General features: G+C 42.9%; 1 protein-coding gene and 1 long non-coding RNA gene across 6 annotated transcripts in view; both read right to left on the bottom strand.

The window, feature by feature from the left end:
• Positions 1-18,065, bottom strand: part of LOC144584918 (uncharacterized) — a 212,791-nt gene that overhangs the window by 16,266 nt on the left and 178,460 nt on the right. The window lies entirely within an intron of this gene.
• The window catches only part of BCL11A (BCL11 transcription factor A), a 192,469-nt gene that overhangs the window by 13,081 nt on the left and 161,323 nt on the right, over positions 1-18,065 (bottom strand). Inside the window, exons 3-4 of one of the 5 annotated variants that reach the window (XM_072987004.2) lie at positions 7,325-7,467; positions 5,740-5,904 (exon numbers count right to left, since the gene is read on the bottom strand). In XM_072987004.2, coding sequence (XP_072843105.1) covers positions 5,740-5,904; positions 7,325-7,467 — 308 coding nt within the window. Of the gene's footprint in view, positions 1-694; positions 7,468-18,065 lie in introns of those variants that run through there. The other 4 variants (XM_072987003.2, XM_020806814.3, XM_072987006.2 and 1 more) reach the window with 4 other exon arrangements.

The following is an 18,065-nucleotide window of genomic DNA, read 5'->3' as shown; positions in this document are numbered from 1 at the left end:
GGTTGCTAGTATGTGTGCAGTAGAGAAAGCAGTATACACAAGTCGGTAATTTCAATCAACAAAATTCCATGGGGTTTTAGATCCAAGCTAGTCTGCCATTAATTACAGGGTTTCAGGTGTAGCACTTTTTGAAGGACATTGTCATGATAGTATGTCATCTATTTTGGTTCATTCACAACCAACCTATAATTGATACATAGATTACTTACTGGAAACTCTCAATAATATATTTGATTATTCCTCAGGAAGGGACTTCTGAAACAGCAGGAAGGAGAAAGAACAGGGGCATGCAACTCAGTTCCTCAAAAACCCAGGTGGAGGGACATAGATTTAAGATGGACATACATTTGCTCACCCAATTTTGGAAATTTGCACAGTGTGGTTTATGAGGGTTGGTGTTGTCACGATGCTCAGCCAATACAAAGCTGAGCTGTGACGTGATGCCCTGCACGCAGATGTTTAGCCAATGTTTAAACAACAGGCATAGAAGGGGAAAAATTAACATATTTCCTTAAAACAACGGATGTGTCTTAAGAAGGTGCTGGTCAAAACAATGCAACTGAAAAAGAAAAGAACAAAACAAAATGAAGCAAACCCACAACTGAATTGGCAACGACATCACCATTTTTACAAATTAAAATTTCAAGCGAGAAATGCACACTTGTATTAACACTAGGAAGAGCAAGAGACAATATCAGAGGTATGTGTTTTTAATAAAGCAAATAGGTGCTGCAACATGCAGTATTCGTAAAACTTGACAACATGTACAGACCTCTGAAGAGGAAAAATATATATATATATGTATATATTTATAATCAGAACCAGAGTCCAGATATTTAAAGACAATGTATACACAAACGTTTTGATAAAACCTATCAATTGTACAGAATATATAAAAAGAAGAGCAGTTCCCGCCCCCCCGGTTTCCTTTCCAACCGGACAAAAAGCGACAAAGAGGTTTTCCCCGAAGTGGTTGGGCCCAGCTTGGACTCTTTCGGAGGGTAAGTGACACACACACCAGTTATGTGCCTCGCACACGTACCCCAAGCAACTCCTGCTTTAACTATAACTCCATGGGGCACAGCGGAGAGCCAGTAATTTCCGATTCACCTATTGCAGGAAGTTTTCGTTTGTTCCAAAGTCGGTAAGGTGTGGGAGGGGGGGAGAAACGAGAGGTCTTGTGGGGTGTTGCCACGAACACATAGGGAGTTGCATATTGTTTTGTATATCTGAGCTCCTTGTGTGATTGTACACAGTGGTGCAAAACAGGAAGGGGCGGGAATTCCTTCCTGAGAACAAAGATGAATGGCTTGGGATACTGCTGTCAATCAAGATTTTTTTTTTTTTTTGCCAAACATGTTCTAAATGGAAAAAAGGTGTGTCGAGAGACTGTCCAGGTGGGATAATGAAGGTTCTCATGTGGGTGAATGGGAATCTTTGTTCTCCATAGAAGACCAAAGATACTTTCACCCAAAGGGGCAAAACATTTTATTGCAATAGAACTTCGGGGGGGGGGAGAGACTTTCTGGGTCTTTAGGCGACTCATAAGTTCACCAAAATGCCCCCCATTGAAGAAAACCCACTGGCCTTGTCTTAAAAAGCTGCTTCTCTTCCTGAGGGAAATTTACAATGTGTGTCAAATGAGGACACGCAAAGCTTAGGATATGTACTTTAAGCAAAAAATTTTTATTTTTATTTTTTTCAATTAAGGGACAAAATGGGTTGAATGAACAGGGTAATGCAGACAACTGCCCAATTCAAAACAAAACAAAAAAAGGAACCCCCCCTTTAAAAAACAAAAAAACCCAAAAACACAGACAGTGGTTTTCCCAATAGAACTTAACAAAGACTAGGAAAAAAAAATACAATAAAAGATCCAGGTTGCCAATGACCTTTGGTCATCTAAATAATAATTAAAAAAAATTAAAAAAACCACAAAGATCAAATCCGACGCTTCTGTTCTGAACAGAGCGTGTAAGCAATAATAAATAGTGACTTCCATAGTAAAAGATAAAATTTCAAGTTACGACAAACAGCTTTCATTACAGGAATAGAAAAGGCCGAGAATAACAAAATATTTTGCATTGCCATATACAAAAAAAGATATCCACTCCAGCGGGGCTTTCTCTCATTTTTAATATGCTTTGCATATGAAATCCTTTCCGATCTAAATATATAAAGCACCATTTTATTTTATTTTTTTTTCTTTTTGGCAATGGAAAAAAAATCCTGCAAAACTTTTTAATTTTTTCTCTCTCACTTTTTGTTCTATTTTTTTATGTTGTTTTTTTTTTTTTTCTCTTCCTTTTACTGCATATGAAGTTTAAGATGCTGGAATGTAAAGGGGTAAGAGAAGAAGGAAAAAAGACCAGAGAGCACACTACAGAACAAATAAACATCATCACCTTGCATTATTACTGCATACAAATATGGCAGCAGGAAACAAAGAAACCCCCAAAAGAATTTTGATATGTACAACCATCTGCGGACGCTCATTTAATGCGACATTCAAACAGATTTTTGCCCGGACCCCCCCAACCCTCCCCAAAACAGCCATTATATGGCCTCTGATCCATACAATGTCACGCTCTTCTTGTCAAATTTTTTTTTTGAAACATACAAATATTTTGCACTATATTATCCTGCCAAATTAAAAAAATATACTGTGGCAGCTTGTTTGCGTGTCTGTGTGTGTCTGTGTGTTTTTCCACCACCAAAAAAGGTACACGGATACCTTCTTTTTTTTTTTAAAGAGAAACAAGCAACAGTTAAAAATACAAGCTTCATTATAAATACTATAGTGCCTACTCTAGCTGAACATTAAATTCAAATACCATTCTAGAAATTACAGAAAAAAGAGATCATAAATGTGTTTTTCTTCTTCTTCTTTGTTTGCTTCTTTCTTCTTCTTAGCATAGGAACCAATAGGTGTGTGCATTTTCCTATATTTAAGTACTATATATTCTTAAACTTTTCCCCAATGCATTTATTTATTTTACAACCTGAAAAAGTTGTGTGTATATTTCAAGGCATAGAATTTGCAACTACTGGTTTTCGGTGAAGAACAGGTCTTGTAAACCACCAAGACAATGAAACCTAAAATACATATTTTCCCCCTTAAACATAATGAAGTGTTGTTGGGTTTTTTTTTTAAAAAAAATCATAACATTTATATTTTAAAAAGTTTTGTACAAAAAAAAAAACCCTAACCACATCCATGCACTGTAGGTGCGAGTTCAACCATTCATTATTTTTACTATCATTGCAGAACCTATTCCCACTCACAGCGCCGTAAACGTTGCATCCCGGTCATTTAAGTCAAGTACAACGGCAAGCTGGCAGAGTTTCTCAAATGCTCCTCTTGAGATCATGCTCAAAAAAAATTTTTTTTTTAAACAAAGTTTTCATTAATCTTGCAATTTTTCCCTTAAAAAGTATAGAACCTGTAAACTGGGAAAATTGTACAGTGCATTTAAATTGTCCTATCTGAGCAGTCTTTAAAAAAAATTATTTTTTTTATACTCAACCTGTGTACCTCTGATTACAGGAAAAGATACAGACACAACAGGCAGAGTCAAGTGCTATGTGAACATCCAGCGGGACAGATCATTAATCATAAAAAACAATGAATCCTTTTTCCATGTCAACACAATTCGCACATAGCATATGATCAACAGAGCAAAATGGAAAAAAAAACACAACTTTTAGGGAGCACAGACACACAACTGCTACTCTGTTTAAAATTATCTTTCTCTTTTTTTTTTCTCCAGAAAGTCACACTTCAAGGCAAATCTTAATAGTTCAAAGTTAATCATCATATCAATATTAGCTTATAACCTGTTCTTAGTCTGACTGGCAAACAGTACCACATTGTGCTGATAAATCATAGACCTTTTTTTTCCTTTCTTTTTATACATGTCACACTCAGTAAATGATTATTGTCCAAATGTTTATGTATCTTTCCCCATAGAGAGAGATCAATAGATCAATAGATGGTATTCAAGGCTTTTAATTTCTAATCCAATTGTCAAGTTGACAACCAATGGGACTCGGGTTTAATTATTTTCATTTCTTTTCCTCTTTGTTTTTTTTTAATTTTCCCTTTTTGTTTGTGTGCCAGAATTATTAAAAGATATTTGTGAAATCTTCATAACACACGTTTTCTTCCTAGTGTATTAAATTATCTTCCAAGGCCTTCTGCACATTCCACATTCTTTTGACTCATTAAAATAATCATCATAATTTCAAAAGAGGGGAGCGAAAGGGGGAATGGGTGCTGGTGGGTGATGGGCGTTCCAAGAGACGGTAACCACGGTTTTCTAACTGAGAATAAATCTGGTTTAGGGTGGTGGTATTTTTAAAATCGGGATGAAGGTGCTGTGGTGGGGGAAGAGACAGAATGATGATTAACTAGGACCGTTCGGGATTTTACTTTTATTTTTGTTAATTTCCTTTTGTTTTTAGGTAGCCACTGTTAAGAGAAATACAATATAGTTATCGGCTAACGTCCTAAGGACTCACTTACATTGCCCAGTGCGAAAGTTGAGCTACAAGTTTAGAACAAGTAGAATCGCCACCAACATGGCTTAAATAGATTCAAGGCACTCAGAATTCCGTTTTTAAACCAAATGATAGTACAAATTTATCTTGCTGTTGTTGTTTTATGTCGTTATTTTTCAATTAAAGGCCTATTTTTAAAAAATTCTCCCCTCCGCACCACAACAACAACTGATACGTTAAATCCTTTTAAAGACAGAAATCAAGGTAAGACCATGGATTTTTTTTTCTCCTTTCCAATATTATCTGTCTGGCCATAGAGGCTTAATTCAAAGTACAATTTCTTCTGTATAATTCAAAGCAAAACTGTACATGATATATGTGAAAAAAACGTATGGTTCCGTTCTGTTAAAAATTGTTGTTCTGTATTTTCTATCTCTCTCATTCTTTTTTTCTTCTTCTTCTGGAGTCCTACTGGAAATAGCCACGGTACTTCCGTGTGTGTATGAAGTATGTGCCATTATCTTTCTGTTTTGGTTGTTGTTGTTTGCTCGGCAACAAATTTGGAATTTTTTTTCTTAAAAAAAAACAAAAAACAAGCCATACCATACCATACATGCTGTCTAATTTTTTTAAAAAAATTAATAAACAACACAACATGTAAATTATTGCACAAGAGAAAGGCTCAAAGTTTGCGTAGTATTGCCCCAATACAGATCATGCATTCAAATGGTGAAAACAGAACAAAGGGGGAAAAATATATAAAAATAAGAACTAAAAAAAGGCAAATGAAAACAGGTGTGCTGGTGACAAGCACTTTCTTAATATCATCCTTAGCTTCCATTATTTGAATCACAAGGGACTAGAAAAATCTCTATACGGGGAGTGGTGCTAGGTTGGGTTAGGTGGGGGGGGAGAAAGAGTAAACTGGAAAGGAAGAAGAACGGGACATGTTAATATACCTCTATTCAGTTTTTATGTCATTATTCAAGACTCGGTCACTGTGCCATTTTTTCATGTGTTTTTCCAGGGTACTGTACACGCTAAAAGGCATCTTACAAATTTCACATTTGTAAACGTCCTTCCCCACCTGACCATGCGTTTTCATGTGCCTGGTGAGTTTGCTACTCTGGGCGCAGGCGTAGTTACACAGCTCACATTTATAAGGCCTTTCCCCAGTGTGGCTTCTCCTGTGGACAGTGAGGTTACTACAGTTCTTGAAGACTTTCCCACAGTACTCACAAGTATCGCTGCGTCTGCCCTCTTTTGAACTAGGCCTTCCGGGGCCTGGGCCACTAATATGCGGGGTGCTCCCTCCACTTCCTGTACCGCTGCGGCCTGATATCCCTCCATCCATCTCTCCAGGAGGCGTCGAGAAGCGTAAACTCCCGTTTTCGGAGGAGTGTTCTGAGGAGGAAGCAAAAGGCGATTGTCGGGAGTCTCCAAAGTTGAGGAATGGATCTTTGAGCTGCCGAGAGGCAGCGTACCCAGCTAGCCACTGGGAGTAAACATTTTCAGTGTTAGGCATAGCTGTCGGAGGGAGATCAAACTCCTTCTCCAGTTTGATGCGTTTGGAGAAAGGGCTGAGAGAGCTTGGGCTACCCAGGAGAAGCTTTTTGGACAAATCTCCAGAAGCGGACTCACCCGGGGAGCAACCCCGACCGTTTATCGCGCCGTCGTCAATCCGATCGGATTCACCCGCTACCGAGTCTTCGTCGCAAGTGTCTCTGTGTACCTCAGATTCGGACAAATGCCCTCGTTTATGTTTCTCTCCAAGAACCTGGTGGAAGGCCTCGCTGAAGTGCTGCATGGAACTCAGGACCATTCCCTGCATGACATCCGGCATAGAGCGATTCTCCTCAATGGACCGCGAGTTGTTCTCATGATGGCGGGCTGCTTCTAGGTTAATGCCAAACCCGTAGTCCGGCCTTTCGTTTTCCGTCAAATCCTCCTCCTCCTCTTCCTCCTCCTCCTCCTCCTCCTCCTCCTCCTCCTCCTCTTCTTCATCCCCGTTTTCCGGAATCATATTGGAATCATTCTCGCTCTTGAACTTGGCCACCACCGATTTGAGGGCGCTGCTGGCGCTGCCCACGAGGTCACTTGTACCAGGCTCCGGGGAACTGGCCGTGGAGAGGCCGTCGTCCGACTTCACGGTCATCGGGGAGGATTTGTGCATATGGGTTTTCATGTGGCGCTTTAGCTTGCTCGCCTGAGTGCAGGCGTGGTCGCAAAGGTTGCACTTGTATGGTTTTTCTCCAGTGTGGCTCCTACGGTGGACAACTAAGTTACTCTGAAACTTGAAGGTTTTCCCACAAAATTCGCAGGACTTGGATTTGACGGGAGGCTGGGAAGGGGGAGGAGCGGACTGAAGAGGAGGAAGAGGCGGCGTGGCCAGAAATGGCGGCTTGCTGCCTGGCTGGAATGGTTGCAGTAACCTTTGCATAGGACTGGGACGGTTGGGGGATAACGGCGGACTGGAGGTGTTCCCAGCTAACTCCCGAAGCCGCCTGGAGAAATCCATAGCTGGGGGCTCTATGGCCATGGGGTTGAGTCGCAGCACCCTGTCGAAGGCACTGGGGTGATGGGTTGCAAGAGCCATCTCTTCCGCCCCCAGGCGCTCTATGCGGTGGGGATCCAGGTGATGCCTCGGAGGGGGGCTAAACAAAGGCGGCGTGGGAGGGAAACGCCCTTCTCCAAGACCCGAAGCTTCCCTCGCAACCGACCCAGGTATTCTGAGTAGATTAAAAGGATTATTGTCTGCAAGGTGTATCCCATGGAGTGGAGGCTGAGAAGGGCATTCTGCACCTAGTCCGGAGGGGATACCAACCCGTGGCGTCAGGGGACTTCCATGTTCGCTTTCTAAGTAGATTCTTAATCCATGAGTGTTCTGTGCGTGTTGCAAAAGAAACCAGGCGCTGTTGAATGGCTGTTTACATGTCGTACACGTGTAGCTGCTGGGTTCATCTTTACCTGAAAAACAACACACAGGTAGCATCAATGTTGGTGCTGTCAGGACCGTGGCCTCAAGAACGTAAGGATGAGCCCTCCTGGACCAGACATGAGATTTGTTTGGTTCCCTCATCTTACCTTCCACAACAGTCAACCAGGTGTGTTCAAGGGAGCCTACAAGGAAGACATGAGGAATGAGCGCAGACCCTTTGGGATTCTGTGTTATACCCCCTCGGAACATAGAGGATCCAAAGAGCCCCCACCCGCAGCTAGGATTATGGGCCACCTGCCCTAGGTGAATCTGTCTTTAATCAGCCCTAGGTGAATCTGTCTTTAAAGGCAAAGACACCCATGGACACTGCCACATCTTGCAGCTAAATTAATTAAGACGAGGAAGCTTTTTCCCTTCCTGAAATTCAGAACCTGAAAAAAACGATAGTTCAAGAAAATAACTTGCCAGATATTCCTACCCACCCCAGGAAGGATGCTGGGTCTTCGACCTTGGTCTGGATTTTTACATGATGAGGCCATAGAGAATTGTCAGAAAAGGCAACTGTTAACTAAGGAATTTAAGAGCCGACTTAGAAAGGACACAGAAGCCAAGGAGACCAATGGTCACTCCGAGTACGAAGCAGCATTATACAAAGTGAAAACATTTTCATAGCATTTTCTTTTTCACTGGTCTGTCTCGCGCAGAAGTATTCATAAACTGAAATGATAGCAAGGATGAGAAGAAGCACCTATTTCGACAGCTGAATGGGAATTTAATAACCTATTCATCCCGAAAATGCAGAACCTGCCCGGATTTGTTAGGGGACACACTAACCCGCTGAGAACTCGCCTAGCATCTCCCTCTTTCTTTGCATGCAGACACAGACAGACAGGCAGACAGAGAGACAAGATATGTTATAAAGAAATAGAGAGGAAGCTAACACATGCATGTGCGCGCACACACTCTCACTGCACTAGGCTTTGAATAACAACCAAGGCTTACAATAATATTTGACTGCATGGTGTACTTCTAGGTTGACCTGTAATTTATTTTACGGCAGTGTTTATAATCTCACTCGATATAACCCACTTGTGGGCAAATCTTTTTACAAGATTAGATAGCAGATGCCAAAATTAGGTTTCCAAACATATGCCTAATGTACGGGCGGGTGGAGCGAAAGAGGAGGGGAAGGGGCTGAAGGAAAAACGCTGAAGTCCCTATCAAATGATCTTCATTGTTCTTGTTTTCCTCCTCACTTCAAAGAAAAAGAAGAAAAGCGTTATAAAGGGATTTTCATTATACAATGCGCTGAATAAATGACTTTGGAAAATGACAAGCAGGCAGACTTACAGTTATATCCAACGCACCCAGTTTTTTCTCCCCTCTATAGATTCAGTTTCTTCTATTATTATTATATATGATATAATCTGTCCATCTGGGTGAGTTAAAAAAAATAAAAGAGGGGTCCATTTAGCCTTTCTGGCAGGAGAGAAAGAAAGAAAAGGAAAAATTTACCCACTTCTGATTGGTATTTAACATTTTGGTTGCCTTTAAAAAAAACACCTTTGGAATAACATTTACCACTTCATCCTTCCACCCGTGCCAATATTTTAATGAACCACACCGTGGTGTTTAGTGCAAAACATGAGAGGTATCAGTAGATACGCATGTAAATCTTTAGGAAAAAGGTTAAAACTCCTGCAGCTTCTCGGATGTTTGCTTGTGGGCTCAGGATTAGTACGAGGGTGGTAGTTTGAGAAAGGCGAAATGGGTAGTTTACAGAAGCCAAGCTTGGAAAGGTAGACAGCAACGCAGCTAAGTTTTATTTTTCTCTTGCAACCAAACGCTTTTACAAGACCTCCTGCCCTGAGTGACACGATCAGACAGCCCCACTAACAATGCAGGGCCTCCCCTACTCTGCCAGCTTATATATTAGGTCAGTGGAAATAGCACTGTATCTCATAATGAGGACACAACATACAGTTTTTGTAATTGCATTTTAGCGCTCCCATCAACTAGATATTCTGGATCAGGAGGGCAGCTGGTATAATCATAATGTCAATGAGAAAGGCTGTTACGGCAGAGAGTAAAGATTACATGACGAGAGAAGGGGGAGCAGCTTCGGAACTGGTAATTATTACCAGTCCACTAATAGCAAACGATGCATTACAGTTTCACCATATAATCTGTATTTCAATTCAGCACCTCACCAAGGCAGTGGATTATATTAAAGGATTCACAATGCAGAATTCTTACTCTGCCATCATCAATAAAGGCACTATGTCCCATAATTTGGTAAAATGGTTTTTTTTTCACAACATCTTCAACTTTTGTAAAAGCTAGAATCGATTTCTTAAATAACAAAAAATATATATTTAAAGGCATTATGGACTGACTGGCGTTGATACAAAATGCAATATTTTTTCGAGATTAAAAAAAAAGGGACTGGGAGATGAGATGGAAAAGGGGAGATGGAGAGAGAGAGAGAGAGAGTTAGGGAGTGATAAAACACATACAGTAAGCCAGACCAGCAAGACAGTTAAAATCCTTGAATGATTTACCTCTCGCTCTGAAGAAACATAGTTTCTGATTTTTCTATGAGCACTTGATTAATTATGAAAGCTATTGACTGACCATTTTATCTTCTAGAGATGTTTTAACAGTCAATGCAAGATTGCTAATGTGTTAAAGCTTTAAAAGAAAGTACAGCAAAGGATGCCAAGAAGGAAGGAAGGAAGGAAGGAAGGAAGGAAGGAAGGAAGGAAGGAAGGAAGGAAGGAAGGAAGGAAGGAAGGAAGGAGGGAGGGAGGGAAGGGGAGGGAGGGAGGGAGGGAAGGAAGGAAGGAAGGAAGGAGGTCGTTATACAACAGCCATCGGATCCCAGCCATGAAAGCCTTTGAGAATACAAGGAAAGAAGCTGTTGATGAGCTTTAAGTGGCAATATTTTTTTTATCCAGGTGGCACTATGGATGCCACATTAACTCTTTCAAAGCTTGCTCTTTCCAACTGCTTCCCCAGATATGCCCAGACAACAAACCAATGACTGCTGCCTAAGGATTATGGAGCTTGTAGTCCAACAGATGTTGTCTAGACTCCAACGGGACTAGGAATCACAGCCAAAGGCAGGGGGTAATGAATGGGACTTGCAGTCTAGCATCTGTTGGGTGACGCATTCCCCCATCCTTGCTTTACTGTACATTCCCAGCAGGGAAAGATTACTGAATGATGTGTGTTGTTGTTTAGTCGTGTCTGACTCTTCATGACCCCATGGACCACAGCACGCCAGGCCCTCCTGTCTTCCACTGCCTCCCGGAGTTGGGTCAGATTCATGTTGGTCGCTGATGTGTGTGGACATCTGCTAAATCCCCAACTGAAATTTTCCAAATGCCGGAAGAGTAACTCCAGACAAACCATTCTGCAATTGACACCACCATCATCTCTCCTGAGGATCAAGGATAACGATACTAGTCTGCAGGAGTACTAAACCAGGTGACCTCCACCAGTGGCCAATCCTTGCCCACAGAGCCCAAACCACAGAGCCTGCTCTTTCTCCAATGTTGAGGGCACCCACCTCAGCACCCGCATCTCCCTGTATGAGTCTGCTCAGGTGTTCAGATCATCAGGAGGGGCCTTTCCCTCAACCCCACTACCATCACAGGTGCATTGGATTGAGATACAGAAGAGGGCCTTCTCTGTGGCTGCTCCCAGACTTTGGAACTCCCTCCCACAAGAGGCCAGGTTGGCTTTGTTATCCTTCTGCAGGCAAGCTTTCCCTCAGTGACTGGCTGCCTGAGTAGAGTTGCTGAACGGATTGCTGAGCCTTACTGCTTTGAATGTGGTTTTGGTGTTGTTTTCGCTTACCATTTTGCAGTGTGGCATTTGACCCCCCCGTCGTAGTTGTATACTTACTGCTTTTAGTTTTAAATGTTGTCTTTTAATGATGTGAGCCACACTTATATCTCCTTTTTTAAGGAGAAAGGCAGGGTAAAAATAACATCCATCCATCCAGGGGAGACATATGGCCAACATCAGCCATAGCAACCCCTTCTTTATCCCTCTTCAGGTATGACTTGCTTGCACAGAATGGTCACACTTACACGGGAGCACTTGTTGCTTTCTTCCCATAGAATTCAATGTGACGGCAGAGGACATTTTCCTCCTGACACGCACGCTCTCCATGGGTTCCTGCTTGTGCACAGAGCCTATATAGTGGTGCCTCGCTTAACAGCATAATCCGTTCCAGGAAAATCGCCGTTAAGCGAAAACATCGTAAAGCAAAAATAAAAAGCCCATTGAAACACACTGAAAACCTTTCAATGCATTCCAATGGGCTTAAAACTCACTGTCCAGCGAAGATCCTCCATTTTCGCTGCCATTTTCGCTGCCTGTATAGCGAGGAATCCGTCCCTAAACACAGCGGGGAGCCATTTTATTTACCCAGTGGCCATTTTGAAACCGCCGATCAGCTGTTGGAAAATCATCGTTTTGCGAAGAATCAGTTCCCGAAGCAGGGAACCGATCATCAGAAAGCAAAATTCCCCCATTTAGACCATCGTTTTGCAATCGCAGTGGCGATCGCAAAAAGATCATCGTAATGCAGATTCGTCATAATGCGGGGCAAGCGTAAAGCGAGGCACCAGTGTACATGGACAAAAAGCTCTCCTCCACAGATGGGTCACCTTCCAGATGGATCCAGATCATCCTTCTGTCTAACTGTAATCATGTCGTCAGTGTATGTAAGGCCCAAAGAGAGGTATCGTGTTTAACACACACCCTTCCCTTGTTAGGCTAGGGACGTTGCTGCTACAAACTCAGGAGAGCATGCTCAGTTTGGGGCATCGTATGCATCCCTGCCCACTTTCCTCCTCCTGTTTCTCATCATTGCCTTGAACTGTTTGCAACCATCTGGGTTCTAAAGCTGCAGGCCCACTCAAAGGATGTTCTGCCTGAAGATACAGTACGGGGGAAGTGTCTGGGTGTCAAGCAACCAACCACCCATCTTTTCCTTCCTCCTGCTTCTGAATCAGCCACTCACTCAAAACTCAATCGCTAGAAACTGAATGAAGGCATCTGGGGTTCTCTACTTTGTTCCCCCTATTTCACAGATCCACATAAATCCACAAACAACACACGGGATCTGGTGGTGTCACCCTAGATTGGGAATCTCAACGTCCACGGAAAAGGAAAGGACGTTTCTGTCCTTCAAGATGGCAAAAATATCTTGTGTGTCACCAACGTTCAGGCTTTTTATAACAGAGGTCCTTCCTGTGATCTTTCATGGGCATCATCCTCACCTCACTCTGCACCTTGGTTTAGAGTATAGGTTGCGTGACCCCTTTTTGGCTCTGGAGCCAAATTTCCATTTCTACAGTTTGAAATTCCAGTTGACAGAAAGCCCGAACACAAAAGCACGGGTCCAAAATAAGATCCCATTTTAGCCCAAAATGTTCACTACCGATAACAGGAGAGACATTTCAATATACTAGCACAAGGAGAAACTGGGGGGCTATTTAAAAAAAGAAAACATCACATGGAAAACCGTTTGGGGCACACCACCCTCTGAGGAGGGCTAGGACTTAGGTCTGCAGATCCCTCATTTAGAGTAAAGGCTGTGGGTGATGGGTTTTCACAGAAGGTGACGATCATGCGTCTCATTCTTTTAAAATATTTTAATAATGCATGTTGTTAGCATTTAGTATTGTGTTGTTGTTTTAATGATGTAAGACACCTTGGGTCCTTTTTAAGGAGAAAGGTGGGGTAAAATATTTTAAATAAATCAATAATCCATCTACGGCTACCTCCTTACTCTGCATAACTTGTACTGGAAAGATTCGCTTTTTACGCGAATTAAGCGAATTACATCTGAATTACACTGGCACAGGGTTTTTTTTTTTTACAAAAAGTTTCATTTGATTTTTAAATTATTTTTTCAAGTACAAGGTGCTGGCAAAACCCCAGCCTCGGTTCCCCCACAGCCACATGGATGCCACGGTGCAGATTCTCCCACCATATGAAAATAAAGCAATGGATTGCAGCTAAGCAGGAGTTGGAACGGACTCAGGCCGAGCACGGCCAAGGGGGTGCCTGTTTAGCAAGACGTATTTAATCCTGCCAATCTGGAACGCGGTCCTGCCAAAAGCCAAAGCCATCCCTTCGCGCCATCCAAGAATAGCACTTCCCCCACCCCACCCCCAAGCTGCCTCAAAATGTGCAGGACAGATTCTGCGGCGCATAAAAAGGAAGAATTCTTAAAGCTGTCAAAGTCTCGCCGTTTCAGCACGCTGAACTCTCGGATGGGCAAAGCCGGACAAAAAAAGTTATTTTGGGGGACTTCAAATCCCAGAATTCCCAGCCAGCCGGCAGGTCAAACAGCCACACTGGCAAGGGGATTCTGGGAACTATAGTTGAAAAAAAAAATTCTAAGCTCTCCCAATATGTAAGGGAGGGGGAAAAAACACTGTGGGTGTTATTCAGGCCTCTCTCCTTTGTTTCTTGAGCTGCCAATCAAATGTTTCTGGGTTCAACAACCACGCCAGAGGTCTGAAAGTAAGCTTTACTGTGATGTTGCTTGATGATTTAGGTCTCTGGCTGTGGAGTTCTCCACCATGCCTCCTGTTACTACAGCCAACCTGGGTGGCCTTGGGCAAGCTGCACAGTCCCAGGCCGCCCCCAGAAGAAGGGAAGAGCAAACCACTTCTGAGCATTATCTAGAGAAACCCCTGGAAAAGGGTCACCCTAAATCAGAATTGAGTTGAGGACACATGATGATGATGACTGCTTCCCAGCAACTGGTAGACAGGACACTCCCTTATTCAATGTCAAACTCATTTTTCCCCTGTAGCCTACTGTTGTCAACGCTGATGAACAGGGTTTCAGGTAAAAGGCTTCCCCAAATTCATTCACCTGCATCTTTTAAGTAGAGATGCCAGAGATTTAACTTGGTATCATCTACATGCAAAGTGTTCTGGTACTGACCTACGGTCCCTGTGCTCAATTGGTTTTCGGAAATGTGATGCCCGGAGCGGTCTGTTCTAATTTCTGGGAAGCTGACCTAGAATCCAGGAAGTCCAGAAGCATGCCTTTTTCAACTAATAAAAAAAGAGAGGAAGGGTGATATTCTGAGAGTGCTGAATTTTGCACTCAAAACCGTATGTCACGGTGCGATTATAGCAGCACTAAATACATACCATCCTGATTGTGCACAGATCTCATAAATGCCTGATTAGGAAGACCACCTGCATTTATTCGGCTATGCAATGAACCTCAATCCTTGTGTTGGATCAGATAAGAGAGGAGAAAGCTTTTCTACTATTTTTTGCAGTTGACTTCTCAACAGGAACTTCAGTGTCTTTCCCACAAGACACTGCTAGAAGAAAACACCATGCATCAGAATGAGTGCTTCTGAGCATCTTTAGAGTACTTGACCCTTACTGCACCATAATGATAAAAACTTCACACATCAGGGAGGAAAACTTTCAAGCTAGTGGTTCAGTGGTTAAATTGCTGTACTGCAGTCAGAACTCTGCTCAAGACCCAGGTTCAATCACAGGTAAATGGCTCGAGATCCACTCAGCCCTCCATCCTTCCCAGGTCAATAAACTGAATATGCAGGGGGCAAAGTATGGCCTTCATAATCAACTTCTAAAACTGCCCGGAGAATGCTTTGAGTGCTACGGGGCAGCATATAAGCAGCACACTTTGCTTTTTAAATGACATGAAAAATGAAGGTCATCTGCACAGGAGATTTAGAAAGGAAGATTTTTTTTTTTTTTTAGAAAGGAAGACTTCAATAGAGTCAAGGTAGATAATTTAATCCTGTCTCACATCTGGATTAGGTGTACAAAAAGTAGGTTTAAAAAGCACAAAAGGTAATGTAAGGTTAAGCCCCGGGACTGCTACATAGTTAGATTCATTCCCTCAAAGTCATGAAGCCTACCTTCCCAGCATAGAAAAGTTTCTCGTTTTGGACCATAACACCCAGAATTCTGGGTGGTGTAGTCCGAAGGAAGGGAGGGAGGGAGGGAGGGAGGGAGGGAGGGGGGAGGGAAGGAAGGAAGGAAGGAAGGAAGGAAGGAAGGAAGGAAGGAAGGAAGGAAGGAAGGAAGGAAGGAAGGAAGGAAGGAAGGAAGGAAGGAAGGAAGGAAGGAAGGAAGGAAGGAAAGGGGTAACTTTTCCAAGATGCGTCAGTCACTATGGCACATTTCAGCTCGATACACCACTACGTTGACAAGTCCTCGCTTTTGGAACTTCTGCAGGGTCCAAACTTAAAACGACAAGTCTGGACCAAAGCAGAAGGAGCAGGAGTGCCCTCAACCACCAGCATGGCTCACGTTGACGCCAAACCAACCATCACACATTCTTCCATCCATGCCAGATCTATGGGTGACAGCCACCCGGGCTCTTTCTCTGCCCCTGCCAAAGAACCAGAAGGAGGAGAGGGAGAAACACACAGCGTTTGCTCCTAGGAGCCAAGAAGAACATGCAGCAGACAGAGGACCCTGCTGTGGCACTCCTTCATGGCCCTGCTGGGGACGATATCCTGCCAACTCTCCAGTTTCCAAGGGGAAGGCGACAGCTTTTGACTCATCATCTCCCGTCCTGCCTTCTCTCCCTCTCCAAAAATGTTATCTGTCCTTTTTTTCCCCCCTCTTCTATTCTGTTTAGTTTGGTGGACCAGAGCACCAGAAAAAAAATTACCTTTGGGACTACAACTCCCCTAATCCCCCATCAGCAAGCTAGGAGATTCTGAGAGTTGAAGTCCAAAAAAAGGGAGGGGATTTTATTCTTACCCGTTTTGTGCAACAGTCCCCCCCTCCAAAAAAAAAAAATCTACTTCCCGAATCTCCAAATCAGGATACCCAAGAGCTGAATGGGGAAAGACAGGAGTTGTTGGGGAAGGGGGGTTTGAGGGGTGTGTGTGTTTTTCACACACTGGCTTTGCCTTCAGTAACTTCGTGGAAACAATGCCGTGGGTCACTGAAGTAAATCTGTTCATGCTGAATCAAACCAGTTCTGGGACTGGATGATCCAAAGAGTCTTCTCCTCTCCCAGCAATGCAGGTCTAAGATCATTATTAAGATTTATTCTGATTACCAAAACAAAACGTTTGCTGGACTCAAGCTGCTTCTACCCAATCCTTTCAGATCCTTGAGTTCTTCTGCTAGTGAGTTCAGATGGTGTTTTACTACACCTGTGAAGGCAATTCAAGAGAACACCCAAGTTAGGATGGTACCTTTTGAATGAGGAGGCAGGCAGCCCATGGAATCTCTCCTTAGGACTTTTCTGAGAAGTTGGGTCTCTTGATAAAATGGTACAACCCTGAGCAGGCAGAATGGACTGTCCCCCTCTCGGCTTACAGGTGGAGCTACATTTTCAGATATATATTACAAACCCTTCTAAATAGCAAACGAACCGAAGAGGGAATGTTCAAAGAGGTAGCCACGTTAGCCGGTACTTAAAAAAAACCCACACCTACACACAAAATAAAAAAAAATAGATTAACAGATTTAGTATAATCCACTCGCTGGGACACACAGAGTGAAATATTAGCTATAAGTCTGCATACAAGTATACACCGTGGGGGTGATGATATGGTACGAGGCTGGAAAATGAAATTTCAAAGTGAAAGTAGCATTCTTCGCGCAAAGAACAGCAATGGTGTTGATGCGACTACTGTCACTCTGAAATTTCATTATCAGCGCTTGTATCGTTCTTCAATAGATCTTCGCCTCCACAATGAATGTTGGAATATAAACCTGCGGATCATCTGTCACCCTGTGCGTCTAAGGAAGCGTGTTGCATTCCACAAAAGCTCACGCTGAAATAAATCTGTTAGTCGTTCAGGTACTGGGAAGCCATGGGCTCACCTTTCTCTTTACGGTCCTTTTTTTTTTATTATTCAGGGAAGATTGTTAATGTGAGAAGAACTTTCCAAAATGGCAGTCTGAAGTGGTGTTGTCCACTTTGAGGCTTCCGGAGTCTGTCACCTTCCTCCCATCCAAACTCAGTGTACAGAAGAAGAATAAGGAGAAGGAGAAGAAGGAGAAGAAGAAAGTGATTGGCCAATACTTGGAATTTTTTGGGGGGGGACTACAATTCCCAGAATCCCCAGCCAGCGATACTGAACTCTAGGAGTTGTAAATTTTTTTTAAGAGGAAATGTTTCCAAGTTCTGCTTAAGGCCTATATTTCCCATTCGCTTTGCCTTCAAATCATAGGGGGGGAAAAGATTTTCTGAGGCCAACTCAGACCAGCCAGGAAATTGCCTTGAAAAGGTGCAGGGGTTTGTCTGGTTCATAATTGGAAATTCAATGGGGTCAGGAAGACTCCCTTCCTAGCGGTTTCTGAGGACGCAGGGAGCTTCAAGCCAAAACATATGGAAGCAGCAATTTTCAAAATGGTCCTTATTAAGATGGTTCTCCGTGTTCTTCCTAGAGGCATCATAAGATTATGCTCAATGAGAAGTTCAACAATGGCGAACCAATTTCCCTTAGAGGAGGGAAATCAAGGGGCAGACAAACCAATGGGTAAAGCCATCCTGATTCTCTGTTGCTGTTGTTAGGTGCCATTAGTTTGCTTTCCATGTAAAGGCCACCCTAGAACAGCTTTCGTAGTATCTGCTATTTTCA

The sequence above is a fragment of the Pogona vitticeps genome, chromosome 1 (genome assembly GCF_051106095.1).
Source record: "Pogona vitticeps strain Pit_001003342236 chromosome 1, PviZW2.1, whole genome shotgun sequence".
Taxonomy (NCBI): domain Eukaryota; kingdom Metazoa; phylum Chordata; class Lepidosauria; order Squamata; family Agamidae; genus Pogona; species Pogona vitticeps.
This window is presented reverse-complemented; position numbering and strand designations above follow the sequence as displayed.